The sequence below is a fragment of the Delphinus delphis genome, chromosome 3 (genome assembly GCF_949987515.2).
Source record: "Delphinus delphis chromosome 3, mDelDel1.2, whole genome shotgun sequence".
In the NCBI taxonomy this organism is placed as follows: Eukaryota; Metazoa; Chordata; class Mammalia; order Artiodactyla; family Delphinidae; genus Delphinus; species Delphinus delphis.
Genome location: NC_082685.1, coordinates 11,817,226 through 11,834,751, shown reverse-complemented (window position 1 = coordinate 11,834,751; position 17,526 = coordinate 11,817,226). Strand labels below are relative to the sequence as shown.

Sequence of the window (17,526 nt, the reverse complement as noted above, 5' to 3'; positions counted from 1 at the left end):
CACAGATGGAGAGATACACCATGCTCCTGGATTCAAAGAATCAATATTGTGAAAATGACTATACTTCCCAAAGCGATCTGCAGGTTCAGTGCAATCCCTATCAAAGTACCAATGGCATTTTTCACAGAGCTACAACAAAAAATTTTACAATTTGTATGGAAACACAAAAGACCCCTAATAGCCAAAGCAACCTTGAGAAAGAAAAACGGAGCTGGAGGAATCAGCCTCCCCAACTTCAGACCATACTACATAGGTACAGTAATCAAGACAGTATGGTACTGGCACAAAAACAGAAATATAGATCAATGGTACAGGATAGAAAGCCCAGAGATAAACCCACTTACCTATGGTTACCTAATCTATGAAAAAGGAGGCAAGAGTATACAATGGAGAAAAGACAGCCTCTTCAATAAATGGTGCTGGGAAAACTGGACAACTACATGCAAAAGAATGAAATTAGAACACTACCTAAAACCAGACACAAAAATAACCTCATAATGGATTAAAGACCTAAATGTAAGACTGGACACTATAAAACTCTTAAAGAGAAAACATAGGAAAAACACTCTGACATAAATCACAGCAAGATCTTTTATGACCCACCTCCTAGAGAAATGGAAATAAAGACAAAAATAAGCAAGTGGGACCTAAACTTAAAAGCTTTTTCACAGCAAAGGAAACCATAACAAGATGAAAAGACAACTCGTAGAATGGGAGAACATATTTGCAAATGAAGCAGCAAAGAAGGGATTAATCTCCAAAACGTATAAACAGCTCATGCAGCTCAATGTCAAAAAAACAAACAACCCAATCAAAAAATGGGTGGAAGACCTAAACAGACATTTCACCAAAGAAGACACACAGATGGCCAAGAGGCACATGAAAAGATGCTCAACATCACTAATTATTAGAGAAATGCAACTCAAAACTACAATGAGAAAAAAAAAAAACTACAATGAGGTATCACCTCACACCAGTCAAAACAATCATCATCAAAAAATCTACAATAAATGCTGGAGAGCGTGTGAAGAAAAGGGATCCCTCTTGCACTGTTGGTGGGAATGTAAATTGATACAGCCACTGTGGAGAACAGTATGGAGGTTCCTTAAAAAACTAAAAACAGAACTATCATATGACCCAGCAATCCCACTACTGGGCATATACCCTGAGAAAAACATAATTCAAAATGACACATGTACCCCAATGTTCATTGCAGCACTATTTCAATAGCCAGGACATGGAAACAACCTAAATATCCATTGATAGATGAATGGATAAAGAAGATGTGGTGTGTGTGTGCACGCACGCATGTGTATATATGCACACACACACACACTATATATATATATATATATATATATATATATATATATATATATAATGGAATATTACTCAGCCATAAAAATAAATGAAATTGGGGCTTCCCTGGTGGCCCAGTGGTTAAGAATCTGCCTGCGAATGCTGGGGACACGAGTTAGAGCCCTGGTCTGGGAAGATTCCACATGCTGTGGAGCAACTAAGCCTGTGCGCCACAACTACTGAGCCTGCACTCTAGAGCCCACAAACCACAACTACTGAAGCCTGCGTGCCACAACTACTGAGACTGCGAACCACAACTACTGAGCCTGCGTGTCACAACTACTGAAGCCTGCACACCTAGAGCCCATGCTCCACAACAAGAGAAGCCACTGCAATAGAAGCTTGCACACAATGAAGAGTAGCCCCTGCTCGCCACAACTAGAGAAAGCCCACGCGCAGCAACGAAGACCCAATGCAGCCAAAAATAAATAAATTAATTAAAAGAATAAAGAAAATAAGCCTTAAAAAAAAAAGAAATGAAATTGGGTCATTTGTAGAGATGTGGATGGATGTAGAGTCTGTCACACAGTGTGAAATAAGTCAGAAGGAGAAAAACAAATATTGTATATTAACACATATATGTGGAATCTAGAAAAGTGGTACAGATGAACATATATGCAGGCCAGGAATGGAAACGCAGAAGTAGAGAACAGACGTGTGGACACAGAGCGGGAAGGGGAGTGTGGGATGAATTGGGAGATTAGGTTTGACATAAATACAGTACCGTGTATAAAACAGATAGCTAGTGGGAACATGCTGTAGAGCACAGGGAGCTCAGCTTGGTGCTCTGTATTAACCTAGATGGGTGGGATGGGTGGGGAGGGAGGTCCAAGAAGGTGGGGATATATGTATACATATAGCAGATTCACTTCACTGTACAGAAGAAACTAACACAACATTGTAAAGCAATTATACTCCAATAAAAAATAAAATTAGTTTCTAACATTACCCACAGGCTCAGATATTTGTCCCATCACAGGTCTCTCTTCTGAAAATCTATTCACCAAATAACAGTCATTGGAAGAACAACAAGCAAAGGCCCAAATATAAAAACAATTATTCACATGAAACTCCAAAAAAGGAGCTTTGTCATTAAGAAAGGTAGAATACATAAAATAGACTATAAAGATATCCAGGAACTGTCCAGTATCCAGATATCCAGTAGGAAAATCCCAACAAATACCACATTTTCCAATTGTCCCTTAACACAGAATAAACCTATAAAAAATTAAACCTGACTATGCACATATCAGAAATACAGTTCAATTCACCCACGGATCCAAAAGACTTCAAAATGGGGAGAGAAAATATTAACTGATTCAAGGAAAAAGCACTGCCTTTTAATGATATGTACTACTGTAGAAAGATGACTTGTAGAATTATATCACCCCAATATTCATTTTTGAAACTAGTAGAAACCCACACTCCAATGATATACTTTAAGAAAGAGGCTTGATAAACAATATATTTACAACTTGTAAAAAACAATTCTTTTGTGTTGAAAGTTTTTTGGAACGTTATACATGGATTAATTTTCATCAAGCTTTCTCATGTTACTTACATTTATAATTTATTTCTGGTGGGAGTTTTAACATGTAACGATGAAGGCCAACTGAAGTCTTTCCCACGCTGTTTACATTCAAAAGGTTCTACCCTGTGAGTCTTTTCATGCCTTCGGAAGGAAGTGGGATGACTGAAGGCCTTCCCACATTCTTTACATTCATAGGGTTTCTCTCCAGTGTGAGTTCTTTCATGTCTTCGAAAACTCTGATACCACCTGAAAGCTTTTCCACATTCCTTACATGCATAGGGTTTCTCTCCTGTGTGAGTCCTTTCATGTGTTTGCAAGGAACTGTAACCTCTGTAGGCTTTACCACATTGTTTACATTCATAGGGTTTTTCTCTAGTGTGAGTTCTTTCATGTGTTCTAAGATAACTGGGACACCTGAATGCTTTACTACATTTTTTACATTCATAGGGTTTTTCTCCAGTGTGATTTCTTTCATGTCTTCGAAAACTTTGATAACACCTGAAGGCCTTTCCACATTGTTTACATTCATAGGGTTTCTCTCCAGTATGAATTCTTATGTGTGTTTCTAAGGAAGTGTAATCTCTGCAGGCTTTTCCACACTGCTCACATTCATAGAGTTTCTCTCCAGTGTGTGTTCTTTCATGTTGTCGCAGCAAAGTTGAACAACTAAAGGCTCTTCCACACTCCTTACATTCATAGGGTTTCTCTCCAGTGTGAGTTCTTTCATGTTTTTGAAAGGAAGGGTAATACCTGAAGGTTTTACCACACTGTTTACATTCATAGGGTTTCTCTCCAGTGTGACTCCTTTGATGTATTCGAAATGAACTGGGAGAAATAAATGCTTTCTCACACTGCTTACATTTATAAGGTCCCACTCCAGTGTGAGTAATCATGTGCACTCGAAGGCTTGCAAGAGCTCTAAGAGCTTTCCCACATTCCTTACATTCATAAGGTTTTTCCCCAGTATGAGTTCTTTCATGTTTTCGAAAAGAACTGGGACAACTGAAGGCTTTACTACATTTTTGGCATTCATAGGGTTTTTCTCCAGTGTGATTTCTTTCATGTATTTGGAAACCTATATTAGAACTGAAAGTTTTACCACATGGCTTACATTCATAGGGTTTCTCTCCAGTATGAACTCTTTCGTGTGTTTGGAAGGAAGGGTAATATCTGAAGGTTTTACCACATTGTTTACATTCATAAGGTTTCTTTCCATTGTGAGTTCTTTCATGTATTCGGAGGGAACTGGGACAACTGAATACTTTACTACATTTTTTACATTCATAGGATTTCTCTCCTGTGTGAGTCCTCTCATGTATTTGTAAAGTTTGATGATATCTATAGGTTTTTCCACAATGTTTACATTTATAAGGTTTCTCTCCAGTGTGGGCTTTTTCATGTATCTGAAGTGAAGCTAAAGAACTAAAAGTTTTCCCACAATCCTTACACTTATAAGAGGCACCTCCAGTATGTGTTACCATGTGTCTCTGAAAAGTTTCGAGCTGCATGAAGGCTTTCCCACACTCCTTACATTTATAGGTTTTCCCTCCAGTGTGATTTCTTTTATGTTTTTCAAAACACTGCAGATAACTAAAGGCTTTCCCACATACATTACATTTATATGGCTTCTCTCCATTTTTCTGATACTCATATGGCTTGTGTCCAACGTGACTTCTGGTGTACCTATTATGGGATGAATGATGCGTGAGGACTTTTCCACATACTTTGTGTTCCCATGGTTTTACTCTGATAAGAGTTTTCTTGTTCAGATTGAGATTTGGAATAAGGCTGAGGTTTTCTCTACATGGACTATCCTCTTTCCCTTCACATATTTTCCCTACCTTACGACTCCTGCAAAAAACAAGGAGGAATTATTAATGATCTCTTTATTAATGATTTCATACTTATTACAATATTTCAGCTACAATTTTATTATTTGTAGCAAAACTATAGGTATTTTTCTATTTCGGGTGAATTGTTCAAAACTGAATATACTGAATGCTCCGCGAGAGGACTCACCCTTGCTCACCAAAACGGTGATATTTATACATAGGGCTTATTAATGCTGTTTCCAAGTGAACTATTTTGCAAACACTGAACATTATGTCATATGTAAGAAAGTAATTTGGTGAAAATTTTCTGAGAAGCAATAAATTTGAAGCATGGATTGTCTTGTTTCTTTTTAAGATCTGGTACAATAATATAATTCTCATGTGAAACACTGCTTTCTGCTGGGAGTACCACTCACCTTAGTTTTGTCCCCTGGTTTTTGCATTTATCTTCAATGTCATGATCTTTCCATGTTTCTCCTAAAATGCAGACACAGAAAAATGATTCCAAAGTATTAGAAGTTATAGAAAAATTATTAGATTCTAGTGCTACAGTGAGCTGTGACCATACCTAGTTTATTTACCAATGTCCTCCCTGTACACATTCCACCTCTTAGAATAATATTGTAGGGCAGAAAAACTTGACCTTTGACTGACAAGGTGAAGGTAAGTTGTCATCCTTACCTACAGAGGCCAGGTTCCTGAAGGTTTCCCCCATCACATCTCTGTAGAGTTTCTTCTGTGAAAAATCCAGTAAAGCCCACTCTTCCAGGGTGAAGTTCACAGCAACATCCTCAAAGACCACTGCATCCTACAACATCCCATATATATGTATGGTAGGATGAGTAAGACTGACAGCACTGGACATCTATACTCCATTTATAAGGAAGGTTACATATGATTCTGCTATCTCCCAACATTTATTCTCTGACTTGATCATCAGAAACTAATTCTCTGTCCATACTTACTTCCTCATAAATTTAACAGCATCAGGAACACATGAACATTATTTACATAGTTTTACTGCGATCACATTACAAATCCTATTGCTGTCTAATGGCAGGGTCCAAAGCATGTTGGGAAATGTCAGAAATGCTATAAAAATGAAATAAATATTATCAATTTAAGACCATCCATTGGTGAGAAAAACTCTTTCCTCCCGTTTCTTATTATCCACCATTTACACACTCCATGATGCAGAGTGTGTAATATCCTGTAATAAACCATAATGGAAAAGAATATGAAAAAGAATATGTATATATATGCATAACTGAATCACTCTGCTGTATAGCAGAAACTAACACAACATTGTAAATCAACTATACTTCAATAAAATAAATTTAAAAAGATAAAGAGGGACTTTATCATAATGACAAAGGTGTCAATTCTCCACGAAGGCATGACAATCATTCATGTGTACATGCATCACAACAGATGGGCAAAATATATGAGGCCAAAACTGATAGAATGCAAGAAAGTAAGTGAATCCACTACTAGTTGTAGACTTCAACACCTCCTTACCATGAATTATCAATTGCAGCAGGCAGAAAATTAGGAAGGACAGAACTGAAATCAATAGCACCATGGAACAACTGGATTTAATTGTAATCCATGGAAATCATTCTTCTCAAGTTCATAAGGAACATTCACCAAGACAGAACACATTCTGGGACATAAAACATACTTTAACAAATTTGAAAGGACAACAGTCATTCAAAATATGCTCTCACACCACACAGGCACTAGCCTAGAAATCAGTAACATGAAGATAGTCAGAAACTCCCCAAAATACGTGAAGATTCAACAATACGCTTCTAAATAATACGTGGGATCAAAAAAGAAGTCCCAAGAGAAAAGATTATTTTGAAGTAAATGAAAATACAACTAATCAAGGGTTGTGGGATGCAGCAAAACAACGCTTAGAGGGAAATTTATGCCACTGAACAAATACACTAGAAAAAAAAGAAAAATCTATAATCAACAATGTACCTTCAGAAGGAAAAGAACAATTTAAACCCAAAGTAAGCAGAATAAAAGAAATAATAAAAGTTGGGGGAAAAATCAGTGGAGTATATTAAAAGAAAAAAAGCTGGTTCTTTGACAAGATCAATGAAACTGATAAACATCTTGTGATCATAACTAAGAAAAAGAGAGAAATTACAACACAAGACCATCAGGGGTGACCAGAAGGTATGGGAGGTGGGTGCTGAAGCCTCTTCACTATAGTGAAGGAGTCTCTGAGGACACTACCAGGTGTGCCTGTTGTATGGCAACAGTCTTGAGCCTTCTATGGTAGGGCTGTCTATTCAAGGTGGCCCAATTTCCAAGTAACCGCATAAATGGGCTCCGGTAAATTTATAAACAAGGGATATGTTGCCTCCCAAACATCACAAGAATCTAGACAATGTTGTGAGTGCTGAGACGGACTATTGGTATTTCTTCATGGTGCCAGGAAGGGGTGGGCTTCTGTTTATTAATTTTTTTAATGTATTCATTAAAGGTATCCAGGCCTCATATGTTTGGAGCAATGCCCATCCACTTTTTACGAGCCCACCTTTTTCAATACTGTATGTCCTGAATATCAAATGAACTTCCTCAGAAGAGATGTCATTAATGTCGTATCTCTGCTCGTGGCACAAGGTGGATGCAGTTCAGATCCTGCCTGCAGAGACTGTGTGTTTTCACAGTGGTGTTGAGGTTCCCTGACGGTAACCAGTTAAAGGTGTATCATGTCCTTTCAGAGGTGAAGGCCAAGTGCAGCTGAGAGGCTGTTGAAACAGGAACTGAACAGAACAGACGTAGCCAAATCTGTGAGAGTAGAATGTTGAGCAGAATGTTTAGCAGTTGCTGAGTAGATGGAGTCAGTAATTTCCATAATGTTGGGGACTAGGAATAAGGGGTTTCTGTGATGGGACAACAGCCTCAAGGTTGTAGCATCCACTGTGAGGTGTTTTTCACTCTTTCCAGGTTTAATAACAGGTCAAATTAGGCTGTTCAAGGCAGAAGCCCTGGGGATAATCACTTCTTCCCAAAATAACAGGTTTCTTAAAGTTTTCAATCCTCATAGGCCCTGTTTAACTTATACTGGATCATATAACTAATTTAACTAAGGGGTAAGGACCATGGAGTCTCATTTTGTGAAGCCAATTTGGAAGTGGCAAGAACTTAATTTAACTTAATTTTAATTTATGATTTATTGGTTCAGGGCTTTCCTGCTCACTATGGGACATTTTGTGACAATGGGTGCTATGATCGTAAGGAGAGGCAAAGAGTTCTGATGGTTATAGTGAAGTATACCAATCTGCCCTCTATATTATATTCCGTACTTCCTCTAAGATCATGCAGTACACCTTGCTTAAATCTACTGAGATTCTGGGGATAACTAACTTGAGATCTCTCACTCAATAATTGTAGGAAGGTTTGTGAATTACGGCATTATAGGAGACTGTAACATTAATTCAAAACCTATGTTCTGAAGCGGTTCAAAAAGCAAGGACTTTTTGTCGAAAGCTTTCTCTGCATCTATTGAGATGATGAGATGATCATATGGTTTTTCTCCTTCAATTTGTTAATATGGTGTATCACGTTGATTGATTTGCATATATTGAAGAATCCTTGCATTTCTGGAATAAACCCCAATTGACCATGGTGTATGATCCTTTTAATGTGCTGTTGGATTCTGTTTGCTAGTATTTTGTTGAGGATTTTTGCATCTATGTTCATCAGTGATATTGGCCTGTAGTTTTCTTTCTTTGTGACATCCTTGTCTGGTTTTGGTATCAAGGTGATGGTGGCCTCGTAGAATGAGTTTGGGAGTGTTCTTCCCTCTGCTATATTTTGGAAGAGTTTGAGAAGGATAGGTGTTAGCTCTTCTCTAAATGTTTGATAGAATTCGCCTGTGAAGCCATCTGGTCCTGGACTTTTGTTTGTTGGAAGATTTTTAATCACAGTTTCAATTTCAGTGCTTGTGATTGGTCTGTTCATACTTTCTATTTCTTCCTGATTCAGTCCTGGCATGTTGTGCATTTCTAAGAATTTGTCCATTTCTTCCAGGTTGTCCATTTTATTGGCATAGAGTTGCTTGTAGTAATCTCTCATGATCTTTTGTATTTCTGCAGTGTCAGTTGTTACTTCTCCTTTTTCATTTCTAATTCTATTGATTTGAGTCTTCTCCCTTTTTTTCTTGATGAGTCTGGCTAATGGTTTATCAATTTTGTTTATCTTCTCAAAGAACCAGCTTTTAGTTTTATTGATCTTTGCTATCATTTCCTTCATTTCTTTTCCATTTATTTCTGATCTGATTTTTATGATTTCTTTCTGTCTGCTAACTTTGGGGTTTTTTTGTTCTTCTTTCTCTAATTGCTTTAGGTGCAAGGTTAGGTTGTTTATTCAAGATGTTTCCTGTTTCTTAAGGTAGGATTGTATTGCTATAAACTTCCCTCTTAGAACTGCTTTTGCTGCATCCCATAGGTTTTGGGTCGTCGTGTCTCCATTGTCATTTGTTTCTAGGTATTTTTTTATTTCCTCTTTGATTTCTTCAGTGATCACTTTGTTATTATGTAGTGTATTGTTTAGCCTCCATGTGTTTGTATTTTTTACAGATCTTTTCCTGTAATTGATATCTAGTCTCATAGCATTGTGGTCGAAAAAGATACTTGATACAAATTCAATTTTCTTAAATTTACCAAGGCTTGATTTGTGACCCAAGATATGATCTATCCTGGAGAATGTTCCATGAGCACTTGAGAAAAATGTGTATCCTGTTGTTTTTGGATGGAATGTGCTATAAATATCAATTAAGTCCATCTTGTTTAATGTACCATTTAAAGCTTGTGTTTCCTTTTTATTTTCATTTTGGATGATCTGTCCATTGGTGAAAGTGGGGTGTTAAAGTCCCCTACTATGAATGTGTTACTGTCGATTTCCCCTTTTATGGCTGTTAGTATTTGCCTTATGTATTGAGGTGCTCCTATAGCTACAGTAATCAAGACAGTATGGTACTGGCACAAAAACAGAAAGACAGATCAATGGAACAGGATAGAAAGCCCAGAGATAAACCCATGCACATATGGTCACCTTATCTTTGATAAAGGAGGCAGCAATGTACAGTGGAGAAAGGACAGCCTCTTCAATAACTGGTGCTGGGAAAACTGGACAGGTACATGTAAAAGTATGAGATTAGATCACTCCCTAACACCATACACAAAAATAATCTCAAAATGGATTAAAGACCTAAACATAAGGCCAGAAACTATCAAACTCTTAGAGGAAAACATAGGCAGAACACTCTATGACATAAATCACAGCAAGATCCTTTTTGACCCACCTCCTAGAGAAATGGAAATAAAAACAAAAATAAACAAATGGGACCTAATGAAACTTAAAAGGTTTTGCACAGCAACAGAAACCATAAACAAGACCAAAAGACAACCCTCAGAACGGGAGAAAATGTTTGCAAATGAAGCAACTGACAAAGGATTAATCTCCAAAATTTATAAGCAGCTCATGCAGCTCAATAACAAAAAAACAAACAACCCAATCCAAAAATGGGCTGAAGACCTAAATAGACATTTCTCCAAAGAAGATATACAGACTGCCAACAAACACATGAAAGAATGCTCAACATCATTAATCATTAGAGAAATGCAACTCAAAACTACAATGAGATATCATCTCACACCAGTCAGAATGGCAATCATCAAAAAATCTAGAAATAATAAATGCTGGAGAGGGTGTGGAGAAAAGGGAACACTCTTGCACCGCTGGTGGGAATGTGAATTGGTTCAGCCACTATGGAGAACAGTATGGATGTTCCTTAAAAAACTACAAATAGAACTACCATATGACCCAGCAATCCCACTACTGGGCATATACCCTGAGAAAACCATAATTCAAAAAGAGTCATGTTCATTGCAGCTCTATTTACAATAGCCCGAGATGGAAACAACCTAAGTGTCCATCATCGGATGAATGGATAAAGAAGATGTGGCACAAATATACAATGGAATATTACTCGCCATAAAAAGAAATGAAATTGAGCTATTTGTAATGAGGTGGATGGACCTAGAGTCTGTCATACAGAGTGAAGTAAGTCAGAAAGAGAAAGACAAATACCGTATGCTAACACATATATATGGAATTTAAGAAAAAAAATGTCATGAAGAACCTAGGGGTAAAACAGGAATAAAGACACAGACCTACTAGAGAATGGACTTGAGGATATGGGGAGGGGGAAAGGTAAGCTGGGACAAAGCGAGAGAGTGGCATGGACATATATACACTACCAAACGTAAAATAGATAGCTAGTGGGAAGCAGACGCATAGCACAGGGAGAGCAGCTCACTGCTTTGTGACCGCCTGGAGGGGTGGGATAGAGAGGGTGGGAGGGAGGGAGATGCAAGAGGGAAGAGATATGGGAATATATGTATATGTATAACTGATTCACTTTGTTATAAAGCAGAAACTAACACACCATTGTAAAGCAATTATACTCAAATAAAGATGTAAAATAAAATAAACTACACTTTCTCATAATTCAAAAAAAAAGCAAGGACTGCCCTTTTTATCTTTTTGGTTATGTAAATTTTTTTAGTATATTTTGGATTTCCAACTGGAAAGTTGTGAGCCTTTTTTCTATACATTTTTCCTTTTGTTCCTTCTTTCCCGTCCTTCCCTATATTATATTTTAAGTCCCAGGATATACTTCGGAAACAAGGGTGTCCTGTCTACCCTGGCACTCATAAAATTTTTCCCCCAGGGGTGCACACTAGTGCCATCCGGATCAGAGGTCTCCTCCACGACTACCGGGTATTTTATAGAGTTTTTAGTTTAAGTTTGAATTAATCCCTTTGCCGTACCACAGTGAGGCTATGGGTGTTGTCCCCTGTAACTCAGAGGGTCAGGATCTTCGTTGCAGTAGAGGCAGGGGCAGCAGCAGCAGAGGTGAGCCCTCATATTAGGAGAGTGGACTCAGCTCACCACCTACTGGCTGCCTTTCCCAGTCTCCTTCTCTCCCTGAAATACCTGATCTTTAAGGAGTGGCCATCTCATGGGCTCACCTCATTCACAGGGTATACAATCAGCCTTTTACTCCCCAAAGACAAGGCAATCCCAGCCTCAGTTACAATTTTACTTAATGACACTGATAGGTTTCAGCCAACACATCGACTGAGGACCACTTTAACAAAGGAGCCTTTCTCATACTCCTGCTCAGAGAGGACAACGAATTACCAAAACTTCCAACTCGGTGTCCTCTGTATATAGAACCCAGGGTTGGTGGGGTCAGCAATGCCACACAGGGCAGCTCAGCGCAGAGAAGGAGCTCCTCAGCAAAGAGCAGCTCACAGGGCAGGAGCCTCCAGGCTTTCTTATCAGCCTGTCCAGGTAAGAACTAGGGGAAGAGGGAGGGGTGAGCTTAACTTTCAGTAGTCAAACATCATATATGTGGACCCCCAACAGCTCATTATAAGAACAAATCCAGAAAGCATTAGCACTGGTTTGTTCTTATACAAAGAAACACTAAGAAAATGATCAAGAAGTAACCAAAACTGGTTATTTCAGGGTGGCTGGAATAAGAGCAGAGAAGTAGAACAGGATATGTAAGTTAGTTTCCTATCTCAGGAATTTTTTTAAAAAATCAACCTTTCCATGCATTAGTTACTGAAAATAAGAAGAGAAATTTACATACACTGCCTTTTCCTATGATTAATCATTATTTTAAATTAGCTTTTGATTTTTAAAATTTAAACTTTTCTACATAAGAAACTACTTCAAAATTTAATCCTTTAAACACTAGCAGATATAAAACTGCAGACCATGAAAAATTTACAAATCCCTTTCCAACTAAAAAAACGGGATTTCTATCAACAGCCCTAACGTACAATGCTTCAACTTACAATTTTTCGACTTTCAACAGATACACTTACAACCATCCTGTGCCCATACAACCATTCTATTTTTCACATTCAGTACAGTACTCAATAAAGTACATCAGACAGTCAACACTTTATTATAAAATAGGCCTCGTGTTAGATGATTCTACCCAAATGGAGGCTAATGTAAGTGTTCTGAGCATGCTTAAGGCAGACTAGGCTAAGCTATGATGTTCAGTAAGCGAGGTGTATTAAATGCATTTTCAACTATCAATATTTTAAATTTACGATGGGATTATTGGGATGTAAGCCCATCATAAATTGAGTAAGATCTGTAATAGTTCCTCCCTCCACTATATTTAACATAAAATATTTTATAGTATGAGTAGCATATTATAATACATTAGGGGTTTCAATTAAGCCCTGAAATGTACTAGAAATTTCAAAGATTTCCATAGGCTTTGAGGTGTTTTCCTCATATCAATGAAAAAAGAAATTCAACTGCTTTTTCCTCGCATGCGTTAAAATAGGAATTCATTTGCCTTAGGAATAGTATAGCCTCTTAAAAGTCAAAGTTCCCTAGAGACATGGACAAACACTGACCTAAAAAATGAAAGAAGCAGGGCTTCCCTGGTGGCACAGTGGTTGAGAGTCTGCCTGCCGATGCAGGGGACATGGGTTCGTGCCCCGGTCTGGGAAGATCCCACATGCCGCGGAGCGGCTAGGCCCGTGAGCCATGGCCACTGAGCCTGTGCGTCCGGAGCCTGTGCCCCACAATGGGAGAGGCCACAACAGTGAGAGGCCCGTGTACCGCAAAAAAAAAAAAAAAAAAAATGAAAGAAGCACCTGAGAACTTAAAAACACCCATATCTCACATCTTGAGGGTCTCCTGCCTAAATGGAACCAAAATTCTACCTGGTTCCACAATTTTCTTATCTTACACTGTATGTGTCAACCAACTTACATAGTATAACCCCGAATGCCAATGAGAACCAGAATCAACACAGATATGCAGCATGCTTCGCTACAATTCAGAAAACAAAAACACCACCATGTTCACAAAGTTGAACGTAATCGCAACTTGGGTTCTAAACACTCCTGGTTGAGATGTAACCCCCTACAGTGTGTCAGCCTCTGGTGAAGGAGGGTAGGGACACCTGAGCAGCCACAAGAAAGAACACTGGGAGCTCCATATGTCCTACGCCCTGTAAGCATGGACGCTCTCCTTCCTCCAGGCTTCTACTCTCACAAGTGAGGAAACTCTCAGCCTGATTCTGTTTAAGGGTCTGACCCAAATGAACTCCCAAATTCATCAACCCTTTGTCCATGAGACAGAACACCTGACCTTCAGACTTTCTCGATGTGCACCAATTACATTCTGAATGCAAAACGTCAGCATAAGGCCTAAAAATGTCTAGACCTAAGGAACCACAACTACAAACTCAGAAATACCATCACGACACACCTCCCACCCCCGTGTGCACATGCATCCCCAGTGTTCCAGGGGCTTTTCTCAGTATAAAGGACTCCTTCTGTGGTGGGTGTGACCAGGAAGAACACCAGCAGAAGGTGGCTCTCCAGGAAGAATCCAACAGGTCTTTAAGTTATTTCCCTTTGCAGACAAAATGGGAGCCATAGCTTGGGCCAGGCCGCTGCTCCACTCTGCAGTTGCTGTGGAACAACCGTTGATACTTTAGTTTTTTTTTTTTTTTTTGTGGTACGCGGGCCTCTCACTGCTGTGGGCCCCCCCCCCCCGTTGCAGAGCACAGGCTCCGGACGCGCAAGCTCAGCAGCCGCTCCGCGGCATGTGGGATCTTCCTGGACTGGGGCACGAACCCGTGTCCCCTGCATCGGCAGGCGGACTCTCAACCACTGCGCCACCAGGGAAGCCCCCGTTGATACTTTAAATGACACAAAGCCAGTGTGTGAACAATCCCAAAAGTCACTCAAACCCAGCATTTACATAGAAAGGAGGGAAGAAAACTGTAAGGCACTTTGACGAGTTCAAATAGAAAACCCCAAATATCTATTCAGGGGTCAGGTAATTATTATTTCCAGGGAAAGAAACTGGTTTGTAAACAACTGATCATACTGGAACACTTCTACTCTGCAATTCTAAGCCCTGGAAATTTACTTGAAGACACCCAAAAGTAAAGAATAGACCTCAGGAACTTCCTATACATGCTCAGGGGAATAAAGAGTGAAAGAATCCTATACAAATGGAACGTGTAATACTGGAACATATTATTTTCTTCTAAAATTCACCTCTTTCTTGCCTGTTTAGAACTATTTTATACTCTCTTTGAAGGTCTATTGATTAAATACATTTTACCTCTATTGAAAAACTGAGACTTAAATAAGTGAAAAAAATCTTTCTGAGGTGACAAACCCAGAGAGGGGCTGTTCTGACAAAACACCCAGGAAAATTTCCAAAGAAGAACCTCCACCCAAAGCACTTCCCATAGGATGTGTGTGTGCAGGACAGATTAGGGGGAGAGGCAAGAGGATTTGATGCAGCCTAGTTCTAAGTGGTTATTCTCGGCTTTCCTCTCACAAAAACAGCCACAGGCAAATATAAATCTTTTAAAAACAGCATTCCATGGCTCTGGAGAAAAAAGATAAAATATTGGATCTGTGTGACTTGCAGCCGGAAGACAAACAGCTGATTATAATGTGAATTAGAGAGGGGAAGTTGGCTCTGGGAAGGAGGTGAGGGATCTGAACATTTAGGGATTTATTATCAGTCCTAGGAAGAGCTACGGCGGGGGGACGGGAGCATGGATTTGAGACTCCGCTTCCCAAGTATGTGGAAAACTCAGGAGAAAACAGGTGACCCCTGGGAGAAAGGGACCGGGAACACCGCAGACTACAGCTCCTCCCACGCACGAACCCCAGAGACCGAGGCCTGATTGTCACTAATGACCCTCCCCGTGGTTACCGCACAGTCTGGGGAGACGCGGGGACGTAGGCACAGCGCTGCCCAGCGAAGCTCTGGGGTCGGGCGCCGAGCTAAATAACGGGACAGGACGCCCGGCGTCCGGCTGCCGTCCCAGCGTCCACGCTGCGGGCGGGAGGGGACTGAGGACCGAGCCCCGCCACAGCCGGTTCCCACAAGACGCTCCGCCCCGACTCCACACTCAGGGGCAGCACACTCACCATTTCTAGGTTTCCTGGGTCTCCCTGAGTCCTTCCTACGGCTCCCACGACCAGTGCAGGTCACAGCGCAACACAGACCACGGCCCGCTCACCAGGAACCGTGAACCACAGGCTATACCCGATCTCCGGCAAGGCCGGCGCCAGTAGGGACGTCCACTCCGGTGCGGTACGTCGCCCCCACCCACCTGCTCCAGCGGCGCCCCTGATTGGATAGCTCGGAGGGCCACGCCCCTCAGCTTGAGCTACAACAGGAGGGAGGATGCGCTGCTCACCCGAACCACCTTCTGCCAGTGAGTGGGAAACTGACCCAGCCACGATCGTTTGCATGGAGAAAAAACTTTCTCCTGGCCTGGGGCTGCCGCTACAGTTTTTTTCTCCCAGCTCTTCGTGAACATGTGGTCACAATTTACAGGGAATTCTTGAGTTTTCGTGAAACAAGCACACAGCATGAGGGTGGGCCAGGCCACACTGGAACAAGAGGGTCTTCTGTCTCTAGGGATCAAGGGCTTGGCATAGGGCTGTCAGGCCACTCAGGGAACTGCAACCCTTGTTCAGAAACACAAGACACTAAATGTGACCTCACCACTGATAATAAAGAACCCGGCTGCATTTGATCTTTGATCCTTGCAAGGATTGAGCCTTCCACCCATCCCTTTCCCACCCCCACTTATTTGGCACTTAAGTGAAAGAAACCCAGGACACTTGGGTCTGTGGGAAGTTTGAACCCAACAACCCCAGCCTGGGCACAAGGACTCAGTCTAACCACAGGGTGTGAGATGTACTCATTAAACTATTAGGTCATGAAATAAAATTTCATATTCTAAGGCAAGTCAAGGAAAATTTAAACATAAAAAATTTTCTCTGCCCTTTGGCCTCCTCCTCCCCCTCTACTGTGCATTGTGTATCAGCATTATGCATCAACCAAACCTCCCCACGGGCAGAAATACCTGCTCAAGCATAAAGAGCAACATTCTCCCAGTATCAAGAAGATAACTCCTTAGGAGATAGCCTTCCTGCTTAATCTTGTAAGGGGCCACGAATACCCATGACCCACTATTCATACTTCCTTTGTACATGCAGCCCTGGATTGTGTAAACTGTCAGTAATACATCATTTAATGTGCAGCCCTCTGCCTCAAAATCTTATATAACTGTGCTTCGACATCTAGTGGGCAGAATAGTTCTTGGAGCTTTCTGAGGGTATATTTCCAGGTTATAATCCTCAATTTGGCTCGAATAAAATTTTCCATTTCTTTCTTAGATCGACTAATTAATTTTTTTGTCAACACAGGTTTCATTAAATTCACATTTTACATTGGAAGGAAATTTATTTTAGATCAGATTTTGCCAGTGTTTCTCGAGAACTTCAAAATGTAACTGACTATAATGTCCCTAAGGCAACTGATTCCGATTTTCACTGATAGAAGAAAAATAGTCTTTATCTAAACAGGGAAGTATCTGGAAATCTGCGCTCCGCCCCCACCAGCTTTACTGAGGTATGACTAATAAAACTGCCTGTATTTAAAGATTACAATGTGATGATTTAATATACGGTATCCCGGGGCTTCCCTGGTGGCGCAGTGGTTGGGAGTCCGCCTGCCGATGCGGGGGACACGGGTTCGTGCCCCGGTCCGGGAGGATCCCACACGCCGCGGAGCGGCTGGGCCCGTGAGCCATGGCCGCTGGGCCTGCGCGTCCGGAGCCTGTGCTCCGCGGCGGGAGAGGCCACTACAGTGAGAGGCCTGCGTACCGCAAAACAAACAAACAAACAAACAAACAAA

The 17,526-nt window shown here is 40.6% G+C and overlaps 1 protein-coding gene across 2 annotated transcripts; it reads right to left on the bottom strand.

Moving 5' to 3' along the window:
* Nucleotides 1–2,912: 2,912 nt before the first annotated feature.
* On the bottom strand, nt 2,913–15,780 carry LOC132421817 (zinc finger protein 709-like). 2 transcript variants are annotated; one of them, XM_060006643.1, is made up of 4 exons: nt 15,747–15,780; nt 5,404–5,530; nt 5,139–5,199; nt 2,913–4,741 (listed from the first exon to the last, which is right to left on the bottom strand). In XM_060006643.1, the coding sequence occupies exons 1-4, from the start codon at nt 15,747–15,749 to the stop codon at nt 2,923–2,925; spliced, it is 2,010 nt and encodes a 669-aa protein (XP_059862626.1). In that variant the 5' UTR covers nt 15,750–15,780; the 3' UTR covers nt 2,913–2,922. The 2 variants fall into 2 exon arrangements, with proteins under 2 accessions (XP_059862626.1, XP_069396612.1); XM_069540511.1 differs by lacking the exons at nt 5,139–5,199; nt 5,404–5,530; nt 15,747–15,780 and having other exon boundaries at nt 2,913–3,556; nt 3,641–4,508.
* Between the last annotated feature and the right edge of the window lie 1,746 nt (nt 15,781–17,526).